Genomic DNA, 27,429 nt, shown 5'->3' on the forward strand with positions numbered 1-27,429 from the left:
TGGGCCGCAAGACCTCCCCCTCCCTCCCTGGCCTCTCTTCTTTTCCCATTCTTCGCTCCCTCTTGGCTTGTGGCTCGTGGCTCACGGCTCATCTTCGGCTCCTGCCGTTCAGGGCGGACCCCGGGTGTGCGGCCTGCTGGTTCTGGCGAGATGCTTCCGGGTGCCACTCTGCTCCACCCTCTGACCCAATACCCCCTACGCCCCTCTTCCCCTGATATGTCTTCCCTCCCCAAGCCCTTCAAACTATTGGAGAGGCAGGATCACATCTGTTTTACTGTCATTTAATTACAATATTTACATCTATCAGAAATAAAACAACAACAAAAAAACTCAAATCCTCCTATTCGGAAAAGTTGTGTTTCCAAGGGTTGCTGGCACCGAACCCGGGCTCTAACTGGTCAGGGGACTCTCTTCGGCACTGAAGGCCCCTAGGCCCGGGGGCAGGGGCACGGGGGTATGGGTGAAGCCCTGGGACTTTCTGGCAGGGCAGCTGGGTTTGAGGATGGGGAAGACTGGGCTGGAAGAACTGGACCTCAGAGGGTTTGGGAACTCTCCCTGAGGGCAGCCTGGCACTGGGATGGAGGTACAGGAACAGAGGATGGAGTCTCCAGCCCTTATCCTCTCATGGGTGGTGTTTTGAGCATCTTAGAAGGCTAAACTGAATTCCCCCAGACATACACATTTTACACTCATGCACACAATCATGAATGTACACTCACAAATGCATATTCACACATATGTGCACATACATGCATGAAAATGCACACCTGCACCCACACATACACACATGCAGGAAGTGTGCAACCAGCCCATCCTGAATGATCTGCAAGTGCCCTCACCTCTCCAGGGAGAGGAGACTTGTTTGGAGAGCTGGCTGGGGCTGAAGAGCCAAAGTTGGAGGAGGAAGAGCTGGTTTACTGCTCTGGGAAGGAAGCAAGGGTTCTGGCTACATTGTACGGTGGAAGAGGAGATTTAAGTTCCTGCAAATCAAATCAGAGAAAGCAGAGAAAAGGGTGGGAGAGGGCAGGGAAGGGCGGGGAGGCTGGGCAGTTGAGCTCTGGGCTCATTCTTACTAGCCCTGGTCCACGAGAGTCAGAGAGCAGGGAGGAGGGCATGACCAAACGCCGAGCGCTGAAGCCGGGGTTGTCCAAAGTGGTCGGAGGCAGGGAGAGGGCTGGGGCAGGTGAGAGACAAGAGTGAGGAAACTGGGCTGGGTTCAGGGGAGCACTCCCCACCCCCACCCCCACGCTCCCACGAGCTCGGGTAAGTTGGGCTCTACCCCTCCTGCCCTCCCAATGAGGCCCAGGTCAAAATGTCAGGGGCAGGTGGTTCTGGTTGGGATGGCACAGGTCAGGGGATGATCCAGACAACCAGAGAGGAGCAGCCAGAGGCAGGAATGAGAGCAGGGCAGTGACAGGGAGGAGGAGGCGGGAGGGGATAGGGTTAACTAAGGAATCAGGGGGGCTGGATGGAGGACGGAGGCTTTCCGAGTTGGGCCCCCTCCCGCTCCCGTCACAGTGGGGTATCGGCCACGTGTGGCCGCGTCGAGTGGCCGTTGCTGGACGTGGCCTGGCCCGTGCCGTTCTCCCGGACCCCTCGGTTCAGGTTCGGCTTGTCCTGGGGCTCGGGGGCGGCCCCCCCGCCTGGGCCGTAGCCCTGGTTTCCACTCTCAGTGACATAGGGGTCTTCGCTCTAGACGGGGCATAAATAAAGGCAGCGTTAGCGGGGACGGCCGAGGAAGGAGGGAGGTGTTGTCAGCCTGGATCCTGCGCTGTGGGGGTAGGGAGAGTGGGATGGGGGGGCACTCCCATCCAGATTCGTGGCCTCCATCCTCCTGGAGACGGATCAGGGCTCCAGCTCCTGGGAACAGAAAGGACAGAGGAGAGAGGCACCAAAACTGTGTCATCGAGATTCTGCTCAGAGGAAAGGTGTGGGAGGGAGATGGGAATGCTGGCTGACTCTGGGTAAAGTTGGAAAGGGTGTCTGTCTCGGCACAGTGGTCCCGAGTGGCCTCAGTTTACCCCTAAACCCTTTCCCCAGGAATTTTTTTTAATATGAGTAAATCCCATTGGATAATTATTCCTTGGTGTTCCCTGACCCCTCCTCCAAAGGGCACACTTGTCCTCCCAATGTCTGTGAAAAGATGGGAGAGGCAGATGGGGGAAACTGAGGCCAAGAGAGACTAAGTGATTTGCCCAAATGTCAGAATGTCACCCGCTGAGGTGAGCCCCCTGAATTTCATCCAAAACATTATTCCCTTAATTTCCACCCCTCTTCCTGCTTCACCCTAGGAAAATGGGGTGGGGGTGGTCCGGGGGAGAATCAGCAGATAGAGAACTTCCCATTTCCCAGTGAATATGAGGGTCAGTCCTCGCTTGGGAGATAACTACCAAGACCTCTTAAACCTGTGAAGCAGTGTGGTATAGTAGAAAGAGCACAGGTCTGGGTATCAGAGGATCTGAGTTCTAATCCCAGCTGTGCTAGTTGCTTGCTGTGTGATGTTGGGCAAGTCACTTCACTTCTCTATTCTTTAAAATAGGGATGCAAATACCTGTTCTCCCTTCCCCTTAGACAATGAACCCCATATGGGACAGGGACTGTAACTAACCTGAATGTCTTGTATTTACCACAGCGCTTAATACAGTGCTTGGGTCGTAGTAAGCTCTTAACAAATATCATAATTGTTATTACTGATGGAAATACCTCAGAGATGGGCAAGTTACCTAGCATTTCTTTTACTTGCCACCACCTCAGCTGCTGTGCCCCTTTGCCGGCCTATAGTCAGTCAATTGTATTTATTTAGTGTTTACTGTGTGCAGAGCAGAAGGTATGATATAACAGACACATTCCCTGCTCACAAAGAGCTTACGGGCAAGACAATGGCACCCATAAATAGAAGTGCAGGGGTTGATGGAGCAGAGGAAATAACCACACCAGGGAGCCATGCTACAGGAACACAGCTGCCTGCCTACTCTAAGGCTTTGGAGGTAGATCCCAAATACCACAGAGCTCAGGTCCTCACAAAGCAATCTTACTTGGGATGAACTCATGCTGATGGCAGGCTGGCAGGGCCCATCTGCACCACGGACATCTGCCCTCTAGGAAACCTTCCAGGGGGTTGGTTCGGATAGGGCAGGTGACCCACTTGACCCACTTCACAGGCACAGTTGAATGTTTACCAGGCAGTTCACTGTGCTATCCCTTAAGCACTTACTCTGTGCCAAGCACCATACTAAGGGCTGGGTTAGAAACAAGATAAATTAGGTGGAACATAGTTCCTATCCCACATGGGGCTCCCAGTCTAAGATGAAGGGAGAACAGGTATTGAATCCTCACATATATAGGTGAGAAAACTGAGGCCCGGAGAAGTTCAGTGACTCGCCCAAGGTCACGCAGAAGGCTTATGTCTGCCACTTGTCTGCTGTGTGATCTTGGGCAAGTCACTTCACTTCTCTGTGCCTCAGTTACCTCATCTGTAGAATGGGGAGACCCACTGTGGGACAATAATAAGCTCCACGCTGGTCCCTCAAGCACTTAGTAAAGTGCTCTGCACACAGTAAGCACTCAGTAAATACGATTGAATGAATGAAAGAATGGCAACCTGATTACCTTGTATCTACCCTAGCAATTAGAACAGTGCCTGGCATGTAGCAAGCCCTTAATAAATACCATAATTATTATTATATGGTGGATCTGGGATTAGTACCCAGGTCCTCAAACTCCCAAACCTGTGCTTTTTACACCAGGCCATGTCCCAGCCTAGAAAGGCCAGGGGACAGAGGGGAGGGGAGCAACCTCAGGAGGGCACAAGCCTGGGAAAGAGCCAGCTCCTTATGGATAGGCAAGGGAGCGCCTTCTATTTCTAGGTGAGGATGGGGGATGGGGATTAGCCCCAACCTCTGTCTGAGCCAGGGAAGACCCCCATATGAACCCTCCCTAACCAGGACAGAGAGATCCAGGCAGATAGTAGAGGCAGGGTGAATGTCAGGCACCAGTGATGTCATGGCAACCCCGGGAGGCACCCTGGGGTGGAGAACGGAGCAGGTGGCCAGGAGTTTAGCTCACGCAGGAGGGTCAGGGGAGGGGGAACAGGAAACACAGAGATATCTTTTCCTCCACCCTCCACTCCAAATCTGCAGGCCCAGACCTTCACCACTGTTGGTGGACAGAAACATCTCTTCTGGTTCCCTCTCAGCACAGATTAGAGGCTCTTGGCAGGAGGCCCATTCAGCTTCCTTTAATCATAATCTTCCTTCAGGCCAGTACCGTCCCTTCTATTCAAACCCCTTTGAATCCTTCCAATTTCCTGGTAAGTGAGGCTTCTTCACCATGGCTTTCACATATGCTCGTGTCTCCACTACCCTAAAAAAACCCTTCCTTGACCCCTCTACTCCCACCAGTTATGGCCCCATCTCCCTCCAACCATTCCTCTCCAAACTCCTTGAGAGAGTTGTCTCCACTAGCTGTCTTAAATTCCTCTCCTCCAATTCTCTCCTGACTCTCTCCAATCTGGCTTTGCTCCACAGAAAATGCCCAGACAAAGGTCACAAATGATCTCCTTCTTTCCAAATCCAATGGCCTCTACTCCATCCTAAGCCTCCTCGACCTCACAGCTACCTTCAATAGTGTCAACCAGCCACTTCTCCTGGAAACATTATCCAACCTTGGCTTCACTGGCACTGTCCTCTCCTGCTTCTCCTCCTATCTCTCTGGTGGTTCCTTCTCAGTCTCTTTTACAGACTCCTCTGTCTTCTACCTTCTGACAGTGCTGGTCTCTCAAGGCTCAGTTCTGCGTCCCCTTCTATTCTCCATTTACACCCACTTTCTTGGTGAACTCAATCATTCCCATGGTGTCAACCTCCCTCTTGACACAGATGATTCCCAAATTTACCTCTCCAGCCCTGACCTCACTCCTTCTCTGCAGTTTCACATTTTGTCCTGCTTTCAGGACATCTCTACCTGGATGTCCTGCCGACACCTCAAACTAAATGCCCAAAATAGAACTCCTTATCTTCCCATTCAAACCCTGTCCTTCCCCTGTCTTTCCCATCACTGTAGACAATATCACTAACCTCTGTAGCTCACAAGCCTGTAACCTTGGCATTGTCCTCATCTCATCTGTCTCATACAATGCACAAATTCAAATTGTCACTAAATCCTGTCAGTTCTACCTTACTAACATTGCTAAAATCTTTCCTTTCCACGCCATCCAAATTGTTACTACATCGATCCAAGCAGTTATCCCATCTTGACTTGACTACTGCAGCTGTCTCTTCACTGACCTCTCTCTCTCCCGTTTCTCCCCTCTACAGTCCACACTTCACTCTGCTGCCAGGATCATTTTTCTAAAAAAAAAGTTCTTTCCATATCTCCCCACTCTTCAAGAAACTCGAGTGGTTGCCCATCAACCTCCACAGCAAACAGAAACTCAGCTGTAAAGCAGTCAATCAGCTGTTTCCCTCCTACCATACCTCCGTGATCTCCTACTACAGCCCAGCTCTCACACTTTGTTCCTCTAGCACCACTGTGCCCCAATTCACTCATTCATTCAATCGTGTTTATTGAACACCTATTGTGTGCAGAGTACTGTACTAAGCGCTTGGGATAGTACAATCTTGTCTACTCAGCACTGACCCCTTTTCCATGTCCTCCTTCTGGCCTGGAATTCCCTCCCCATTCCAGGTAAGCCAGACCAATACTATCCCCATCTTCAAAGCCTTATTAAGGTCACATCTCCTCCAAGAGGCCTTCTCTGATTAAGCCCTTTTTCTCCCCATCTCCCTCTCCTCTGTTGCCTATATACCTAAATCCATGCCCTTTAGGTATTTGATATTCACCCCACCTTCAGCCCCACAGCCCTTATGTATGTATCCATAAATTATTTATATTAATGTCTGTCTCCCCCTCTAGACTGTAAGCTCTTTGTTGAGGGGAATTTGTCTACCAATTCTATTGTATTGTACACTATTAAGCATTTAATACAGTGCTCAGTATACGGGTGCTCAATACAATTGATTGATTGATACTGGGTTATTTGGGTGTGTGAGAAAGCAGGGGGTGGGGGAGGGATCTAGGGCAGAGGGCAGAGAGGGGGGACCAGCATCAAAAATGGCATCCCCGGCCCAGCCTGAAGAGTCGGGCCCAGAGCCCCTTCAAAGCCTTAACAAAGGCACATCTCCAAGAGGCCTTCTTTAACTAAGCTACCTTTTCCTTTCCTTCGACTCCCTTCTGCAATACCCTAACTTGCTCCCTTTATTCATCCCCCTTCCCAGCCCCACAGCACTTATGTACATACTTGTAATTTATTTATTTATATTAATGTCCTTCACCCCCTCTACACCGTAAGCTCGTTGTGGGCAGGAAATGTGTTTGTTATATTGTATCATACTCTCCCAACAGCTTAGTACAGTGCTCTGCATGCAGTACGAGCTAAATAAATATGATTGAACAAATGAATGAATGAATGAATGAAGCCAAGTTGGATCGGGGGGAAAAGGGGCCCAGAGTCTATCTGGGGAACAGGAGGGGGCCGATCCTGGGTCACTGTGGTCTGGACTGCAGTCCAGGGTAGACTGCACCTCTGCAGGCTGGGAGAAGGACAGAAAGGAGCAGGCTCAGGGCTGGGGAGAGCTTAGAAATCTGTCACAGATGGTCCCCTCACTGCTAACTGGAGCAGTCTGAACCCTGCCGGCTCTTCAGCCTGGGCTGAGCTGCCTTCCTCATAATCTCAGACAGTTGATGGCTCACTCCCAGCCCCGTCCTCTCCCCAAGCAGGTCCTAAAATCAAAGCACTCAGTGCTCTGGTCTGCTTGCCTTACACTCTCCGGGAGGGAGAGATCATGGTAACTTGCAAGGCTGAGAGCAACTTGGTTCACTGCTCTCCTTGAGGATCTCCTGGTTTGATCTCTCCCTGCAGCAGCACTGCTTGTCCAGGCATCTGTTCCCTCTCTCCCTCTCCCTCACCTCCTGTGCCACTCTCTCTCTATCACTCCTTCTTCCCCTCTCCCCCAATCCATCTCCATCTTTCCCTCTCTTCCTCTCAGAGGGAGGCTCTGCCAGCAGCCCACACTCACCAGCCTCTCTCTCTCCCCTCTCTCCCTCTCCCCGTTTACCCCTCCTCTTCTCTCCTCCTCTCTCCCTCTCAGTGTTAAGCTGGAGCACTGGTCAGCAGCCAGTGCTCACCAGCCTCTCTCCCTCTTCCCGACTTCCCCTCTTCTCTCTCTCTCAGTATTAAGCTGGGGCTCTGCCAGCAACTGGCACTCACCAGCCTCTCTCCTGCAGGGCTCCAGCTCCTTCGGTTCATGAGGAAATACCCAGCCATGCCCAGGATGGCAAGCAGGAGGCCGGAGGTCACCAGAGCAATCAGCGTCTTCCGGGACTGGTTCTGGTGGTGGTAGAGGCTTTCCTCTGAGAAGGAGTGGATTCCCATCTGGGAGCAACAAGGACACAAACAGTAGCAAGTCACACCAGGGAAACGCGCACAAACAAAGGTACGTCACACCAGGGAAATTCGAGGTTTGGGGGAGAGGAAAGAGGTGGCATCTGCTTTCCCTCTCCCCTTCTCCCCCTCTCTCCTTCTAACCCTAATACTAGTTCTAACCCTAACCCGATATCAGCCAGTCTCCTGTCTTTATTGCCCCCTCTAGACTATCAGCTCCTAGTGGGGAGGGAATGTAACTACCACCTCTGGTGGACTGTACTCTCCCAAGCACTTAGTACAGTGCTCCGCACAGTCAGTGCTCAATTTGCCTTTACTCCCTTCCTCTGTCCCCAGTGTCCAGCACTCCTCTTCGCCCTCCTCTGCAGAGGCCAGTCTCCCTTCCCCCCCAGTGCTCTCCCATCCAACACTTCCCCACCCTCTTCCCCACCCCATCCCTGTCATCCTGTCCCAGTGCCACCCTTCATCCCTCTTTCCATGCACTGGTCCCCATCAGCTCATTCCCATTCAATCCCTACCCCTCGCCCCGTCCTCACCCCAAGCATCCTCCCCCCAGCCTCAGCCAAATGTGGCCTATGGAACCCCAGCTTCATTTTGGGGAAACTTCCCTTAGTTTTTGACCTGTTGCTGTCCCTGTCTCTCCTCCTCCTTGCCATCACTGAAACCTGGCTCTCCCCAGACAACACGGTCTCCCCCGCTGCTCTCTCCAGAGAGGGACTCATCTCCCACTCCCCCAGACCACTGGGTAAGGAGAAGCTTCCTTCTCATGTCCCAGTGCTGCTTTTGCACCATTCTACTTCCTCCATGCCTTTCTTTCCTTTCATTTGAAGCCCATATCATCCAGCTCTACCATCCGCTCCGGATTCTAATAACGGTCAGACTGCCCCCCAGGTGCCACCTCCAACTTCTTTAATCATTTTGATCCCTTTCTTGCATTCCTTCTCTCTTTTCCTTGCCTACATTTATCCTTGGGGACTTTAATATCCACATAGATATTCCTGATGACCCTTCCTCTGCCCGCCTTCAATCACTCCTCAACTCCACTCAACTCCTACTCCACCCCACCTCACCCACTCACCAACTTGGACAGCACTAGCTCTCATCATCTGTAGCTGCTGCACAATTTCTACTCTCACCAACTCTGAAATCCCTCTGACCACAATCTCCTCACCTGCCTTCTCTCTCACACAACTCCTCCCCATAAATCTGTACTGTTCCCCCACAGAAACATCCAATCTTTTGACCCCATCCAATTTTCTCAAGTCATCATGCCCCATTTAGCCTCCATATCCAAACTATCTTCCCTTGATGACCAAATTGACAGTCTCAACACCATCCTCTCCAGTGAACTCAATTCACTCTCTCCTCCATCCCTTTGTTGATCTCGTTCCACTAACTCACAGCCCTGGATCACCTCTACAGTCCACCACCTTTGCTCCTGTGCATGAGCCACAGAGCACACTGCTGGCAGAAATCTAGATATCAGACTGATTTCATCCACTTCAAATCTGTCCTTGCATGCTTCAACTCTGCCCGACAAAACTATTTCACCGCACTTATTGACACCCATGCACATTACCTTCACTAGCTGTTCCAGACATTTAACTCCCTCCTCAGGTCCCCTGTCCCCTACCTCCCACTTCCCTTGCCCTCAGTGACCTGGCCACCTACTTCATCAACAAAATTGACACTATCAGGAGTGATCTCCTGAAAAATATCCCCTGCCCCTCTCCAGTCTCTCCCTTCTCCTGCCCCTTCTTCATCTTTCCCAGCACTATCTCTAGAGGAAATCTCATGGCTTCTCTCAAAATCCACCCTCTCCACCTGTGCATCCGACCCTATTCCTCTGTGCATCATCAAAACACTGCTTCTTTCCCACTGCTTTTAAACATGCACATATCTCCTCTATCCTAAAAAAACTCTCCCTTGACCCCACAGCTCCCTCCAGTTATCACTCCATCTCCTCCCTGCCATTCCTCTCCAAAATCCTTAAGTGAGTTATTTACAACCGCTGCTTCAAGTTCCTCTCCAGCAGTTCTCTCCTTAACCCCCTACAATCTGGCTTCCATCCCCTTCTCTCCATAGAAGTCACCCTCTTAAAGGTCACCAGTGATCTCCTCACCAAATTCAACAGACTCTACTCCATCTTAATCCTCCTCTACCTCTCAGCTGCTTCGGACACTGTCAACCACTCCGTTCTGGAAACATTATACAACCTCAGCTACACTGACACTGTCCTCTTCTGGTTCTCTTCCCATCCCTCTGGCCACTCATTCTCAGTCTCTTTCGCGGACTCCTCCTCTGTCTCCCATTCGAAACTGTGGGTGCCCCTCAAAGTTCAGTTCTGGGACCCCTTCATTTCTCCATCTATACCCACTCCCTTGGAAAATTCATTTGCTCACATGGCTTCATCTATCACTTCTATGGTGATGACACCTAAATCTACATCTCCAGCCCTGCTCTCTCTCCCTCTCTGCAGTCTCTATTTCCTCCTGCCTTCAAGACATCTCTACTTGGATGACCTCCCATCAACTCAAAGTTAATATGGTTAAAACGGAACTTCTAATCTTCCCACCCAAACCCTGTCCTCCCCCTGGACTTTCCCATCACTGTTGACGGCACCACCATTCTTCCTGTCTCACAAGCCCATAACCTTGGCATTATCCTTGACTCCTCTCTCTTGTTCCACCCACATATTCAAGCCATCACTAAGTCCTGTCAGTTCTACCTTCACAACGTTGCCAAAATTCGCCCCTTCTTCTCCATCCAAACTGCTATCACATTAATACAAGCACTTATCTTGCCTTGATTACTATATCAGTCTCCTTTCTGACCTCCCTGCCTCCTGTCTCTCCTCACTCCTGTCCATACTCCATTCTACTGCCTGAATCATTTTCATTCAAAAACATTCAGACCATGTTTCCACACTCCTCAAGAAACTCCAGTCATTGCCCATCCATCTCCATATCAAACAAAAGCTCCTCTCCATTGGCTTTAAAGCACTTAATCACCTTGGCCCCTCCTACCTCACCTCACTACTCTCCTACTACAAGCCAGCCTGCACACTCCGCTCCAGTAATACGAACCTCCTCACTGTACCTCGATCTCATCTGTCTCGCCACCAACCTCTCGCCCAAATCCTACTTCTGGCCTGGAACACCCTGCCTCATGTCAGACAGATAACTGCTCTCCCCCATTTCAAAGCCTTATTGAAGGCACATCTTCAAGAAGCCTTTCCTGACGAAGCCTACCTCCCTTCTCTGCCATTCGTACTTGCTCCTTTTTTCATCCTCTTTCCCATCCCCACAGCACATATGTTTACATCTGTTATTTATTTATTTATTTATTTTAATTAATTCATTCATTCAATCATATTTATTGAGCGCTTACTGTGTGCAGAGCACTGTACTAAGAACTTGGAAAGCACAATTCGGCAACAGATAGAGACAATCCCTACCCAACAATGGGCTCACAATCTGTCTCCCCTTCTAGGCTGTTAGCTCGCTGTTGGCAGGGGTGTTTCTGTTGTTATACTGTCCTCTCCCAAGCACTTAGCACAGTGCTTCGCACCTAGTAAATGCCCAATAAATATGATTGAATGAATGAATAAATTCCAAACCACTAGCACTATCCTCAATTCCATAATAACAATAGTAATAATAATGATAATTTTGACATTTGTCAAATACTATGTGCCAAGCACTGTATTAAGCATTGGGGTAGATAAAAGATAACCAAGTTGGACCCAGGCCCTGTTCCACATGGAGTTCACTGTCTTAAGTATGAGGGAGGAGAGATACTGTAGTCCCATTTTGCCAATGAAGAAATAGAGGTCTAGAGAAGTGAAGTGACTTGTCCAAGTCACACAGTAGGTGGTAGTTGGAATTAGAACCCAGATCCTCTGACTCACAGGCCCGTGCTTGAACTTTCAAGTAGGTTCTTAGTCCCAAGACCAACAATTGGACTTCCAGACAAAGACTCTTCTGTTGTTCCTGAAAGGTTTCTCCATCATCATATGAGTTGATTTTTTTTAACTCTGCATCTCTGGGCATTTTAGAACATGTGTGTTCTGACTGTTTCAGACTCTAAATTCCCTCAGGCTGGTATGAAGTTGTGTAGACTGTGAGCCCGTCATTGGGCAGGGATTGTCTCTATCTGTTGCTGAATTGTACATTCCAAGCACTTAGAATAGTGTTCTGAACATAGTAAGCGCTCAATAAATACTACTGAATGAATGCATGAATAATTCTTATCTAAGGACCTCTCGAGGCTGGAGAATCTTCAGGGTCCTAAGCACTCTCCCAAGTGCTCTGGACAGTGCTCGGCCTACAGTAGTGTTCAATATTCAATAGTATTTATTAATACAAGAGAATGATCAGACATGTTCCCTGCCCATAATGAGTTTACAGGAGGGACGAATGTACAAATCGGTAACAGATAGAGACAGTCCCTGCCCTTTGACGGGCTCACAGTCTAATCGGGGGAGACGGACAGACAAGAACAATGGCAATAAATAGATTCAAGGGGAAGAACATCTCATTAAAACAATAGCAAATAATCACCTCAGTAACAAAATAAATAGGGTAACAAATAATATATATTGATGAACACAGTGCTGAGGGGAAGGGGGAAGAGCAGAGGGCGGGAGAGGGGGGAATGGGAAGGAGAGGAAGGAGGGGGTGGGCTCAGTCTGGGAAGGCCTCCTGGAGGAGGCTTAGAACAATGCTTTGCCCATAGTGAGTGCTTAGCGATTGATTGCAGGCGGGGAACATCCGCTCCTTCTCTAGACAGCTGGATAATGCCTGGCCTTCATGTCCCAGGCTCCCAGCTCTTTCCCTCTGACATTCCCCCAATTCTCTTTGTTCTTTCCTTTCCTGTCTCCATGGAAGGACCAGTCTAAGACACAGAGGGGCAGAAGGTTTTGGATCTCCCCCTATCCCCCCCACCCCCCAACACACATACACCCACACCCACACACACACATTTGAGCCCACTGAGGTCTTTACCTTTGCCAGGTCAGATTTGTGCTCGGTCATAACTTGGACAATGCTGGAAAGTTCTGCAAAATTGAGGAAGCGAGGTTTATGAACCCAAGTGGCCTGTCATCCAACTCTCTCTTCCCCTCACCTCTCCCACCTTGCTCCAGATCACTCTTTGGAACCAAGCTACCGCCCCACTTCTGGAAGGGTTTCTGGTCCCAGCCTGTCCTCTCTCAGTTGGACATTCTAGACTGTAAGCTCATTATAGGCAGGGAATGTGTCTACTACATTGTACTTTCCCAAGTACTTAGTACAGTGCTCTGCACACAATAATCGCTCAATGAATAATTGACTGATATTCCCCAGTGGTCAACAGATGCCTGCTCCCTGGAGACGGCCAAGTGGGACATTCCGATGTACAACCCAGTGTCCCCCGCCTCGCCAGCTGTTCCCCAGCTCCCAAACTCAGGACAGACCTGTCCAGGGATACCTCCTTTTCATATCTGAAAGACAATTACTCTCCCCGCATTCGAAGCCTTACTGAAGGCCCATCTCCTCCAAGAGGCCTTCCCTGACTAAGCCCTCTTTTTCTCTTCTCCCACTCCCTTCTGCGTTGCCCTGACTTGCTCCCTTTGTTCACCCCTCCCACCAGCCCCACACCACTTATATACATATCTGAAATTTATTTATATTAATGTCTGTCTCCCCCTCTGGACTGTCAGTTCATTATGGGCAGGAAATGTGTCTGTTATATTGTTCTTGGGTAGTCTCCCAAGTGCTGAGTACATTGCTCTGCACACAGTAAGCGCTCAATAAATATGATGGACTGATTTGGAATGTGTTGAGGGGAGGGGCTTTCCTAGGGGAGGGTGAGTAAGGTGGGAGTGGCAGGTAGGCTTTGAAGGACTGATAGGAGAGGGGTCTTTCCAGTGCTGCTCAGAAGCTATCAGATCTCGCTGGAGGTGTGGGATGGCAAGACATGGAGTCTGGTCCCAAAAGCCATGGGCAAGCCTAACAGCCGCCACCTCTATGGAATTGAAGCCTGGGGCTCCACCCTTTCATCTTCCGCTCTGCCGCCCGCTGTCGCTCCTGGGCTCCTGGCCCCCTGTGGTCTCCGTGGGCTACCTCATTCACATTCCCCAAACCTAGGAGAGAGGGTCACTCACGGTCACTGCTGGCTGGGACCAAGAACATGCACTGGGGCTTCACTTCGGAGTGGGCTAGGGTCAGGAAGCAGTCACGAGCTTCACCGGATGGCTTGCCTGACTTCATCTCACAGACCATCTTGGTCAGATTGACGCCTATGGCCTTTTTAAAGTCCTCCTGGGAAGCATAGAAATAATAATGATATTGGTTAAGCATTTGCTATATGCCAAACACTGTACTAAGCACTGGGGTAGATACAATGCAATCAGATTATGATTCTTATTATAGTTTTTAAACGCTTACTATGTGTCAAGCACTGTCCCATGTCCTGGAGTAGGTACAAGTTAATTAGGTTGAACAAAATCCCTGTCCCACAAGAAGCTCGCAGTCTAAGCGGGAGGAAGGATAGGTATTGAATCCCCATTTAAAGAGGAGGAAACTAAGACATTGGGAAGTGACCTGTCCAAGTTCTCCCAACTGGCAAGTGGCAGAACTGGGATTATTATTATTATTAATAATAATAACAATAATAATGGTATTTGTTAAATGCCCACTATGTGCCAAGCACTGTTCTAAGTACTGATATAGATAAAAGGTTATCAGGTTATCTCACAAGGGGCTCACGGTCTTAGTCCCCATTTTACAGATGAGGTTACTGAGGCACAAAGAAGTTAGGTGACTTGCCCAAAGTCACACAGCTGACAAGTGGCAGAGCTGGAATTCCAAACCATGACCTCTGACTCCCAAGCCCATGCTCTTTCCACTAGAGCATGCTGCTTCTCAAAAGGGACATGCAGGATATCAAATTCCTGTGGGTGGCACAACAATACCTAAGGGACACCCTTTTGCTTAGAGTAATGATTTTGCTCTGGCAGCATGGGGGAAGAAATCACATTACTAGCCTTCAAAAGTGGCAGAGCCAGGATTAGAACCCAGGAGTCAGAAGGACCTGGGTTCTAATCCCAGCTCTGCCACTTGTCTGCTGTGTGACCTTGGGCAACTCACTTCACTTCTTTGTTCCTCAGTTACCTCATCTGTTAAATGGGGATTTAAGAGTGCGAGCCCCATGAGGAACATGGACGGAGTCCAATCTGAGTACCTTGTACATACCCAGCATTTAGTACAGTGCCTGGCACATAGTAAGCACTTATACCAGAGAAAAGATCATTCTTCTTTTTCAAGCTTTTAGACCCAGAAAATGACTCCCACTATAGAAGCAGAACTCTAGGCTACATCTATCCCTCCAATTTCTCCTACACTCAGAATTCTCGGTTTCATGGATAAGAGCTGAGGGGATCCCAGTTCCTTTTCTCTTCACTCCCCAAACCTATTAAAACAATTCCTTCCTAGTTTTTTTTTATCCTTACCTGCCAGTAGACTGCTTCTTTATGGCCTTTATTAAGCTTACTTTCATTTTCTGTTTATAGATGCTCTGACTTCAGATTTTTCCAGTGGGAGAGAAAGTGGGAAGGAGGAGAGAGGAAAGAGAGGAAAGAGGCTGAGCCAGAGATATTATAAACTAGACTATGAACTCCGGATGGGCAGGGAATGTGTCAGCCAACACTGTTGTATTTCACTCTCCTAAGTGCTTAGTACTGTGCTCTATACACAGTAAGTACTCAATAAATACCACTGATGGATTGATTGAGAGTGCTTAGTGCTGTGTACACAATAAGTACTCAGAAAATACCATTGATTGATTGACCAAGAGAAAACAGTGACATACAAGCCCTGAAGAATCAAACCCCTCATTTTGGGCACAGAATGTGTCTACCAACTCTGTTGTATTGTGCTCTCCCAAGTGCTCTGCACACAGTAAGCACTCAACAATATGGTGTAGTAGATAAAGAGCATGGGCCTGGAAGTCAGAAGGTCATGAGTTCTATAATTCCAACTCTGCCTCTTATCTACAGTTATCTCATCTGTAAAATGGAAATTAAGACTGAGTGCCGCATGGGACAGGAGCTGTGCCCAACATGATTTGCTTGTATCTACCCCAGTGCTTAGTACAGTGCCAGGCACATAGTAAATTCTTAACAAATACCATAATTGTTATTATTAATAAATACCATTGATTGATTTAAAAAGTTATTAAAAAAATACCCAGGCCACGGAAAGGGTTTGGTTTGGCAGTGTGTCTTCTTCCCCCCGCCTCTTCTCCCTCCCTGCCTTTACCTTGGGCAGTTTATTTGAAATGTTTCTGTTCTTAGTCCAGTTCCTTGACAGCCAGCTGCCCCTTCTTTCCCGCTCGGGAAAGGAACAGAAGCCAGGGCCCCCTCCTCTCTCCAGGCGGGGGAGGAGGAAATGCCAAAGAAGCCTTGACAACCTTCCTGTTTGGGCAAAGCTGTAGGGATTTTGGAAGGCTGGGGAACGGTGCTGGGGAGGGAACAGAGCTTGGGGTCCATTCCCCCCTGTGGGAGAAAGGAGGTCTCCTGGGGCAGCAGGCTGGAAAGAAGAATCCCAACTTCCCCCTGATCTGGATGTAGCCTAGGGCTCATGGCTCAAGAGGGACCTGGAGGGGTGGCCCCTGGGAAGGTAATAATAATTATTAATGATGGTAATAATAATGATCATAATAATAACTGTGGTATGTGTTAAGGCTTACAATGTGCACAGTTCTAAGTGTTGGGGTAGATTCAAGATAATTGGGCCCCACATGGGGGCCACAGTCTAAATAGGAGGGAGCACACTACTGAATCCTCATTTTACAGATGAGCAACCTGAGGCAGAGAGAAGTGAAGTGACTTGCCCATGGTCACACAGCAGTCACGGGGAAGAGCTGGGATTGGGACCCAGGTCCTCTGACTCCCAGGCCCCTGCTCTTTCCACTAGGCCATGAAGGTAAAGGCTAGCTACGCTCTTTAGCTCGCTCCTCTATCCTGTGGATAGTGTTTTCCACTAGTGGTACTAAGGGGAATTTATTGAGTACCTACTAGGTGCAATGCACTGTACTAAGCACTTGAGAAAATACAGCAGAAGCACATGACCCATTCCCTGATCACGAGGAGCTTCTCCTCCAGTAAAGATACTTACAAGTATGCAAAGCAGGAGTCCATGTCGGGGAATCAACAAACATTGTAATTAAACAAGAGCAGTTAAGAGGGCCCTAGAAAGGTAGCAGCAACAGTTTAGAGGATCCTGGCAAGGCTATCATACTTTTCAATTTCCTTCGTTTGTAGCCTCTGACCACAACCTTTTTTAGTAGTAAAATTTTTCCTAATAGTCTCTTCTACCATCCAGTTGGTTGAGACCAAAGCTACGCTGCAATAGTGATTTGTCTGGCTCCACCGAAAAGGACACTTTGGTTTTTACTGAACGATATTCCATATTGTGGTGGATTTTTATGAGCGGGGGAGGCTGATTCTACTTCACTTCAATCCAAGCTAGCAATGACCTTCCAGAAACCATGTGGATAATGGGAGGTTGGTTCTAATTCACTTCATTTCAAGCTGACAATGACCTTCTAGAAATGATGTGGGTAAATCCTCCCAGCTCACAGTGCGAGTGATGAGCTGGGTGAGTATCAATGTCAATTATCAATAATTACTGAAAGGATCCTGGAGAGCGAACGAAAGGTGTTTGGGGAGTGTACAAAAGAGTAGAAAAAGTAGTCCCTGGGAGGAGTTAAAATTATCATGAAGGAAAAAGTCCACATCAACAGGCAAATGCATCACTGATAAGAATGAGCAGTTACAAACAAGTATATACATGACTTCCTCTAGATTGTAAGCTTGTCCTCTTGTCTGTAAGCTCATTATGGGCAGAGAATGTGTCTCTTAATTCTGTTGTACTCTACCATCCCAAGCAGAGCTCTGCATATAGTAAACACTCAATAAATACCATTGATCGATTGATTGATTCTTAAGGGATTGTTGGGTGGCAAAGGAGGGCTTTGAAGGTGGCATGTTTTGAGGAAGCTGAGGAGGGGGTGCTTTCAGACAAAAGTGTGAACAAATGGGTTGAAAACATATGAGATTGTTGAGCGTGACAGACAGGAGTTTTGCTTTGGAGGATTGAGGAGTGTGGGTTAGGGTATGGCTGCAGAAGAGAACAGATGGGGAAGAGAGTCAGCTGATGGGGAACACCACCAGCTGCTCCTTGCTTCTCCATATAGGCGACAGGGCCGAGGCAATGCTGGGCAAAGTACCCTAGAGCTGTGGCTGTAAAACCCTCTTCCAGGCCACGTTATCTCTGACTAGAGGTGACAACCAAAGAGTGAAGCAGCATGGCCTGGTGGTTACAGCACAGGCCTGGGAGTCAGAAGGACCTGGGATCTAATCCTGGTGCCATTTGTCTGCTGTGTGACCTTGGGCAAGTCGATTCACTTCTCTGTGCTCCAGTTACCTCATCTGTAAAATGGGGATTAAGATTGTGAGCTCTATAAGGGACAGGGACTGTTTCCATCCTGATTAATTTCCACCAACCCCAGTCCTTAGTACAGTGCCTGGCACACAGTAATCGCTTAACAAATGCCATCGAAAAAAAAGGCATCCAGATATGATGGGAAAGAAGTGGGGAGGGAAAAAAGGACTCAGGGAAGAGGAAGAAGCGGGAGAGGGAAAGCGGGGTTCAGTAGAGAAGGGAGACCTCAGGACGGGAAGGGACCTGAATGCTCGACCTGCTGAGATTTCCCATGTGGCATGGAGAAGTCAAGCCTCTTGCATGTTCTTAAAGACAGCAACAATAGTCATACGCTCTGTATCTCCCACCCAGGGAGAAGCCAAGTTTCTCCTTTCTGCTCTGCTGGAGCGGGTGGCCCCTTCCCTGCAGCCTGCCCCCCACCGCCCAGCCACTCAAGGGTTCCAAATTAGACCCCCCCCCACCCGCCAGAGGGCAGAGAGCAAAAATCCCTTCAGCCAACCCTGAGTTCTTTTTGCTGGCTCTCCTAGTCCTGCCAGGACCTCTAGACTGTAGGCTCACTGTGGGCCGGGAATGTGTCTTAGATTGTTATATTGTAGTCCCCCAAGAGCACAGTAGCCTAGTGGAAAGAGCACAGGCTTGGGAGTCAGAGAACGTGGGTTCTAATCCCAGTTCCGCCACTTGTCTGCTGTGTGACCTTGGGCAGGCCACTTAACTTCTCTGTGCCTCAGTGACCTCCTCTGTAAACGAGAATGAAGACTGTGAGCCCCATGTGGGACAACCTGATTACCTTGTATTTCCCCCAGAGCTTGGCACATAGTAAGCACTTAACAAATACCATTACTATTATTATTATAGTACAGTGTTCTGCACACGATAAACTTTCAATAAGTACTAATGACTGACTGACGGGCAGGCTCCCATGTTCCTCTTATAGAGGGCTGGGCCTGGAGCCTCTCCCGGGTTTAGGCAGCGGCATCTGACACTTCTCTCGATGACCTCTTCAAGCAGGTAGAGGCTAAACAAAGCGTCCCCGGGGAACCACCATGGCCCAGCAGCTCTCGGTAAACATCCTCCCCTGGAGCGGGGAAAGACACTACAGGAGTGCTGGGGGGAGGAAGTTGACTGCAGCCCAGCCTGCTCTGCATTGTGACTATCCCTCCGCGACCCCAGATTAGCATCCGCTGGTCCGCCAACCAACCTCCAGCTGCAGCTTGCTCCTAGTACAGGCACTGGGTAGGGAGAAGCTGCATGGCCTAGTGGATAGAGCATGGGCCTGGGAGTCAGAAGGAGCTGGTGCTCTTCCTGGCTCTGCCACTTGTCTGCTGTATGACCTTGGGCAAATCACTTTACTTCTCTGCGCTTCAGTTACCTCTTCTGTAAAATGGGGATGAAGTCTGTGAGCTTGAGAAGCTGTGAGAAGTTGTGAGAAGATTATGACTGTGCGGGACAATGTTCAACCCGATTTCCTCATGTCTATTCTAGGGCTTAGTACTGTGCCTGGCACATAGTAGTAATAATAATAATCATATTTAAGTGCTTATTATGTGCTAAACACTCTACTAAGCACTAGGATGAATACAAGGAAGTCATATTGGACACATAGTAAGCACTTAAATACCACAGTTGTAATTGTTATTATTATTATCTTCAAGTGGCATAGTTGTAGAGGCCTCGGGGAGGGGGCTGGCTCCCCTCTACCCTTCAAGACTCAAAACTGTAAGCTCATTATGGGCAGGGAATGTGTCTGCTATATTGTTATATTGTACTCTCCCAAATGCTTAGTGCAGAGGTCTGCACACAGTAAGCTCTCAAAAAATACAATTGAGTAACTGACTGACTGACTCAAGGCAGAGGTGGGAAGAGAAGGAATCAGCGTTCACTGCTAGCCCATCAGAGGATGACTCGGGGCCGGAAAAGACCGCGGAGCAACTGGCCACGGTGGAGGGGTCGAGCAGAAATGTTCAACTTGGCCTAGTGGAAAGAACAAGGGCCTGAGAGTCAGAGGACTGGGTTCTAATCCCAGCTCTGTCATGAATCTGCTGTGTGACCTTGGGCAAGTCAATTCACTTCTCTGGGCCTTAGTTTCCTCAACAGAAAAATGGGGATGAAATACTTGTTCTCCCTCCTACTTAGACTGGGAGCCCCAAGGGGGATTAGGGACTGGGTCCAACCTGATTAACTGGTATCTACCCCAGGGCTTAGAACAGTGCTTGACACATAGTAAGTGCTTAATAAACAAATAGTAACAGTAATAATAATAATATTGATAATAAGATAATAATAGCAAGAATAATCTGAGGAAATAGGATGGACACCTCACAATCCAGGCAGATGTAGGGGCCATCTAACCTAGATAATATCATAACAATGATGACGATGATGATAATAATGGGTTTTGTTAAACCATTATCTTGTGTTAAACACTGTACTATGCATTGAGGTAGATCCATGTTGATCAAGTCAGAAATATTCCATATCTCACATAGGGCTCACAGTATAAGTAGGAGGGGGAACGGTGTTGAGTCTTCACTTTTCTTGAGTCTTCACTTCACTTTTTTGTGAGCCCCACATGGGACAACCTGATTACCTTGCATCTATCGCAGTACTTAGAACAGTGGTCAGCACACAGTAAGTGCTTAACAAACATCATCATCATCATCATTCATCATCACTTTATAGATGAAGAAATTGAAGCCCAGAGAAGTTAAGTGACGTGTCCAAGTTACACAGTACGCAAGTGACAGGGCCAGAATTATGATCCAGGTGCTCTGACTCCCAGGGCCAGACTCTTTCCACTAGGTAACACTGAACCCTCCAGGACCTGCCAGTCTGAGGGCTCTGTGGCTGATTGAAAGGGGCTCATTCGCATGTGAGATACCTCCTGTTTTCCCAGCAGCCTCCATTCTCCTTGCTGCATCCTGTCTGCCATCTCCTTTTAGGCTCCATAAAACAGTGAACCCTCTAAGTTACACTAATGTGGGAACAGTGAGTCCGGAGATTTGAGAGCCCAAGTGAGCTAGAAATCTGTGGGAGGTGCCGTTGCGTAGTAAAATGGCCAAATGGCAGGAGTGGGGACTAGGCTTCGATAAACCACAAACTGGAGTCTAAATACCCAGATGATTGAAATTTGAGTGAAGATAAAACGGCTCCATGACTTTGGGGTGTACCTATGCCCTGGCCAGGACCTGTTCAAGAAACCCAGGTGCCGTGGGCCTAAGGAAGGGATGTGGAACTATGAGGAGAGAAGAGAAAGATGGAAGATGGAAAGAAATGGCCAGCTGAACAGTGGACAGTGAGGCAACACGAAGTTTGCCTCTGTCGCCTGACCCAAACTCCTAAACCCCTGCCCCAAAATCTTCCCGGAGAAGAGCTGCCTGCAATCCTCTCACTGGGTTTGAAAGTTGTGCCTGGGGTTCCTGTCCGCCAGAGGGCGGCACTCCCCAGAGGAATTGGAAGAACAGTGTCGGCTAAATAAATGATATTGATAATAATAATAATAATTATAATAACTGGGGTATTTGTTAAGCGCCTTCTATGTACCAAACATGGTACTAAGTGTTGGAGTGGACACAAGATCATCAGAGCCCACATGGGGCTCACAGTCAAAATAGGTGGGAGAACAGTTATTGAATCCCCATTTTGCAGATGAGGGAACTGAGGCCTGGCTTAATGGAAAGAGGATGGACTTGGCAGTCAGAAGGACCTGGGTTCTAATCCACCACTTCTCTGCTGTGTGACCTTGGGCAAATCACTTAGCTTCTCTGCACCTCAGTTTCCTCCCATGTAAAATGGGGAGTAAGACTGTGAGCCCCATATGGGGCATGGACTGTGTCTAACTTGATTATCTTGTGTCTACCCCAACACTTAGTACAGTGCATGGCACGTAATAAGCACTTAAAAAACCCCAAAATAACAATTAAAAATAATAATAATCCAAACCGGAGTGATTTTTATTCCTGCTGGGAGCTCTTAGATCTTGTAGGAGGCTTAAGATGACTGTCAAAATCTAATCTAAGTTGTGGCAAGGCAAACCACGAATGTGGCCCCTTCAGAAAGAAGCCCGAGGAGGTAAAGCCCCCAAATTTGGGGTTTTTTTAAATGGTATTTGTTAAGTGCTTACTATGTGCCAAACAAGGGCTGGGGTGGATACAAGCTAAACAAGTTAGCCACAGTCCCCGTCCCACATGAGGCTCACAGTCTTAATCCCCATTTTACAGATGAAGAAAGTGAAACACAGAGAAGTTATGTGACTTGTCCAAGGTCACACAACAGAGAAGTGGTGGAGCTCACATTAGAAACCAGGCCCTTCTAAATCACGGGCCCATGCTCTTTCCATTAGGCCATGCTGTTTCACAAGTCTTGGCACCTAACGCACCCAACTCAGGGGGAAATAAATATATCCATCCAACAGTGTCTTCTCCCTCACTCCTCCCTTTCTCTGCTCCTTCCCCAACACTGGGCCAAAGTTCAATTCTTCTGGCACACAGTAAGCACTTAAAAAATACCATCACCGTCATCATCATCATCACCATCCCGCCATTCCAAGGGAGAAGGGTTGGGAGAGGACTTGGGAGGAGAAATTCTTCCAGGGCAGGAAATGTGATTATTGCCGCTAAGGTATGCTTCTTCCCCAAGTCCTCTTTGCCCAGTTGGCATCAGTGGTGGTGAGGAGGAGCCTGGTGAGGAGGACATACTTACACAACTGTAGGTTTCGTTCAGTTCCAGGCAAATGCCTTGAGACTCCTTCACTTGTTTGATTTTCTTGCAGCTGATGTGGCCCTGAGGAGTGAAACCAGATGAAAAAATCAATCGGGTCCCCTCCCTGTCTCCCTTCATCCTGCATCCTTTCTAAGCCCCTCTGGGCACTCTAGGGAGCCTTTCAAACAGGAGCAGGGACCCAAACAGACAACATTGCCATGGAAACTCGAGATAGACTGACTCTTAATTATCCAAGGGCTGATGATCAGTCAGTCAATCAATGGTTTTATTGAGCACTTACTATGTGCAGAGCACTATACTAAGCACTTGAGAAGGTAAAATAGAGTTAGCAGACACACTCCTTGCAAAACAAGCTTACACTCCAATAAGCCGGGTTCTCATCTCAGCTCTGCCACATGTCTGCTGTGTGACTTTGGCTAAATCACTTAACTTCTCTGGGCAGTTTCCTCATCTGTAAAATGGGGATTCAATCCCTGTTCTTTGGATTTAGAGTAAAATGTATCTCCATTTTACAGATAAGTGAACCCCATGTGGGACAGGAACTGTGTCCACCCTGATTAGTTTGTATCTACCCCAGCGATTAGTAGAGTGCTTGACTCACATTAAGCGCTTAATAAGCACCACAGTTTATTTATTTTTTATGGAAATATCCAAGGCCTTTGCCTCCAATAACTTCTGTTTATATCCCTCACCTTTCCCCATTCTTAAGGTATGTACAAGGGCAGAAAAAGGGAGACTCTAGCTCAGAAACTATGGTTGTCACTATTGGCTAAAATGAAGGATTGGGATCATGTGTAATTTTTAGTTATCCAGGCCATCTGTATATCCTTGGTCATGGAAAATTGAGTGTTCCTGACCTGCAGCGGTGATTACCAATAAGGTTAAGCTAAAACCTCATTTCTAATACCAGTGATATCCCCCATCATGGATGGAGAGAAAGTTGTTGCCTCTAGCTATACTTGCAGGCATCTCCTCCCATCAGGATCCTTCCCCCATCCTTCCTGGTGGCCTAGCAGAAGACCCTTTGTATGGCGAGGGAAGGCAGAGCAAGGGGATGAGGGGAAGGGGTGGGTGGGGAGGAGAGCCATTTTGCTACATCCTGTCTCCAAAAGACTTGGGGACTTTTTAGATCAAACTTTGGCTTGAGTTGAAGGGAAAGTCTTCCCCGGCCAGTCCCAGGAGGGCAAGCTTCTGGGAGTTTTATGTCCTGCTGAAAGCTGCTGGCAGTAACAGGTCCCCGGACGGGAAGGACACAAGCTGAGTCCATTTCCCCCTCCCTTTCAGGCAGCGGAATTTGTTCTCATTGTCTTAGTCTTGGGGAGGTGGGGGGTGAGGACAAGAATTGGCCCTCTGCAGATTTGCCCTGTTGGGGAATGTTTAGAGAAGCACGGGCCTGGGAAACAGAGGTTCTGGGTTCTAATCCCACCTCTGCCATGTGCCTGCTGTGTGACCTTGGGCAAATCACTTAAATTCTCTGTATTTTAGTTTCTTCATCTGTGAAGTGGGGACTAAATCCTCTTCCTTCCAATTTAGACTGTGAGCCTTATGTGGGACAGGGACTGTGTCCAACCTAATGTTCTTGCATCTACTTCAGTGCTTAGAACAGTGCTTGACACATAGTAAGTGCTTAACAATTCCATAAGAGAGAGTCCAGAACCGGGAGTCAACAGCCCTAGGTAGCTCTGCCCCCTGATGATGGGCTGTCTGACTTTAGGCAAGTCTCTTAAACTGTCTGGAATCTCAGTTCATTCATTCAATCATATTTATCGAGTGCTTACTATGTGTAGAGCACTGTACTAAGCACTTGGGAGAGGACAATATAACAAAACAACAGACCTATTCCCTGCCCACAATGAGTTTACAGTCTAAAGACAAATTTACAATCTAGAGACAAGCTTTCCCGCTTTGGGCAAAAGGTAGTATAATAATAATATAATAATAATAATGGTATTAAGTGCTTACTACATGTCAAGCACTGTTCTAAGCACTGGACTAGATACAAGCTAGTCAGGTTGGACATCGTCCCTGTCCCATATGGGGCTCACAGTCTTAATCTCCATTTTACAGATAAGGTAACTGAGGCACAGAGAATCCAGCAAGGGCACACACCTTGCTGGCTTTCATAACCTCAGACTCCAAGGGGTTCATTTTGGGAACCACAGTGAACTTCATCAAGTGACTCATGAAATCCCAACCGTAGCCTCTGGGCATTGCCATGTTGGCAGTGCCCCCTAATTTGATGCAGGACACAGTTGTCTGCTCTCCTTCATTCATAAGATCATAGAGCATGGAGATCTGTGCCCACAGATACCATCACTCTTCTAAATCACATCTCCTCCAGGAAGCATTACTATTCATAAGAGTTTCTATTATTATTTTTATATTTGTTAAGCCCTGTTCTAAGCACTGGGGTTAGCAGGTTGGAGGACTGTCTGCAGCCTAGGGGTTCTTTCTCTGTAACACCTGTGCTCAGGTTTTCTCCAGGACAGAAATCCCTCCTCTCCATTTTTCCCACCCCTTCCCTTCCCTCTCCCGCCTCCCACCCTCCAAGGCTTTCCTTATTCACCACGGGGCCAGGGGTAGATGATCTCACGCCGGTTGTAGGAGAGAAGGTGCTTGAGGTCATAACTTCTGGTGGTGGCTGCGGCTCGGTACCATTGGACAAATGCCCGATTGTCACCCCGGTTGTCGTACTGTGTGTTGTTGTCCCTCCTGACATCAAAGTGCTGTTCGGTGACAAAGTGGTGACTCCATCAGGGGATCCACTGGTGTAAGTTAAGATAGAAGAATTTCTCGGTTCTGGAGAGGTGCTGGGGGAAGGAGTCTGGCTGGTGGCATTGACTAGATCTCCCTTTCCTGATGTAAGTGGGAAGACAAGCACACATACAGATTACACTAACTCAATCACTTTGCTCAGTGGCTTTTCTGATCAAGGGGCTCAACCAGAATAAGATTTGGCCAGCACAGCGGCCAGCCCCATCTCCCACCCCACCAGAGGAGTGAGCAGAGGTTCCTTTCTAGGCTGGAACCCTACTCCCAGAACCAAGCCTGCTTATCTGTCGTCCATGTTCTTCTATGGTGTTTTTTTGCATGCTTTTGTCTCGTGTGTTTAGGTATGAGCTCAAGTGCTCTCTGTGTAGTCCGGCCTCTTCCATGAAACTGCCAAGCTCACTGAGGCAGGTCTGTGTCTTGTACATCCTCTGTTACCCCACAGTGCCCAACAAGGGGCTCCGCATCCAGTGAGGGCCAATACAGCCAGTTGACCGGCTCCCACACTCAGCACTGGCTCTGAGGGTTCTCTGGAATTGGCCACTCCAGGAACCCTCTGCCAGGGACGGATTAACTCTCCTGTGGGTGGGAGCCTATTACACTTTGGGGACGTGGACATGTATGCAAGGATTTTCCTAATTTAAAACAAAACTATTGCATCGAGTTTATTACCACTATTCCCAAGTTGTCTTTTAATTAGCATTCATTCTCTGGTCCTCTCCCCATGTCACTGGGCCCAGAGAACAGTTTCAGGGTGGGCAGAAGCTCACTTTGAGACTACCAAAAGTGAGCTGCTCTAACTGGTACAAAACAGATCCAGAGAATGTTGTTATTCAGACTAAAGCAATTGGGATGTCTGTCATGGGGTAGGTAAAGTGAGGCTTCTGTGCAAGCGACTGGTGGTGGAGTATGGACTCTTTACCTGAGGTGGGGGTGGCTGAGGGACCTGTGCTTCCCTCCTGGGTGATGGTGGTGATGCTTCCTGAAGTAAGTGACTTCACCATCGTTGTTGTCATGGAGCTAGAAGCAATCGACGTCCACCTTGTTGTTTCTGGTTTTGTAGTTATAGTTTGTAGGTTAATGGTTGAGGTCATTGTCGTGGCAGTTATGGATTCCTCGGCCACACTTCCAGGCGCTTCCGGGGGAAGTGGGGAAAAAGAGGTCAGTGACCCTCATACCCATGGTCCCAGAAAGATGACCCCAAGGTGGAAGGCCACAGAGGTCCAAAGCGTCAAAACATCTACAGTATTCCCTCCTCCTCAACCACCTCTTCCGATCAGCCCCCTCCTACCTCCAGAGGCCCAAGACGTTACCTCAGGCTGACACTGATCTAAATTCCCCAGTCTCCCTTTCAAAGGCCATGCTTTCTTTCTCACTGGCCCCCCTGCCTGCTGCTGGCACTAACCTCCTTGACCTCCACACTATATCCAGGAAGACTTTTCCAGCCCCTCTTCTTGCTGCTGCCCCTGCTCTTTTCCACCAGATCTCCTCCCACAATTTCTTCTCATCGCCCATCTCTCCTCAGACTTTTGATCCTCAGAAATTCTTCCCATGTACAACATGGGGGCCTGGATTCCGGTCCTGACTCTCACCCTGGTGTGCTGGGTGACCTTGGGCAAACCGCTTAACGTCCCTGCACCTCGGGACCCAAGTGAATGAGGAAAGAGGCCTCAACCCAAGCTCCCACGCAGGGATGGCATACCCCAATTTTATCCCTCTTCCCCACAACCTCCCCACTCCACCTCCCTCCACCTCTGCTCCCATAAGTGCTATGAGGGGGGAAGGAGAGAGCACAATTGTAGAACACTGCAAGACCTAGTGTCCAAGCAACCCAAGGTGAGCATCATCTTCCTTCACTTAGATTGTGAGCCCCTTGGGGAACAGGGGCTGAATCTGAATGGATTACCTGACTGAATATAGTGCTTGGCCCTCAGTAAGCACTAATCAATACCAGAACTATGGAGTTTACATCTGAAGGCAATGTGGCCGAATGGATAGAGCATAGGCCTGGAAGTC

At 48.5% G+C, this 27,429-nt stretch overlaps 1 protein-coding gene across 3 annotated transcripts in view; it reads right to left on the reverse strand.

Moving 5' to 3' along the window:
* Positions 1–265: 265 nt before the first annotated feature.
* Positions 266–27,429, reverse strand: part of CD34 (CD34 molecule) — a 36,267-nt gene continuing 9,103 nt past the window's right edge. Inside the window, exons 2-8 of one of the 3 annotated variants that reach the window (XM_029069597.2) lie at positions 26,336–26,548; positions 25,211–25,500; positions 22,624–22,704; positions 13,584–13,740; positions 12,445–12,497; positions 7,265–7,429; positions 266–1,692 (exon numbers count right to left, since the gene is read on the reverse strand). In XM_029069597.2, the coding sequence (XP_028925430.1) occupies positions 1,513–1,692; positions 7,265–7,429; positions 12,445–12,497; positions 13,584–13,740; positions 22,624–22,704; positions 25,211–25,500; positions 26,336–26,548 (1,139 nt within the window). In that variant the 3' untranslated portion in view covers positions 266–1,512. The other 2 variants (XM_029069596.2, XM_029069598.2) reach the window with 2 other exon arrangements.

This window comes from Ornithorhynchus anatinus, chromosome 7, assembly GCF_004115215.2.
Source record: "Ornithorhynchus anatinus isolate Pmale09 chromosome 7, mOrnAna1.pri.v4, whole genome shotgun sequence".
NCBI lineage: Eukaryota > Metazoa > Chordata > Mammalia > Monotremata > Ornithorhynchidae > Ornithorhynchus > Ornithorhynchus anatinus.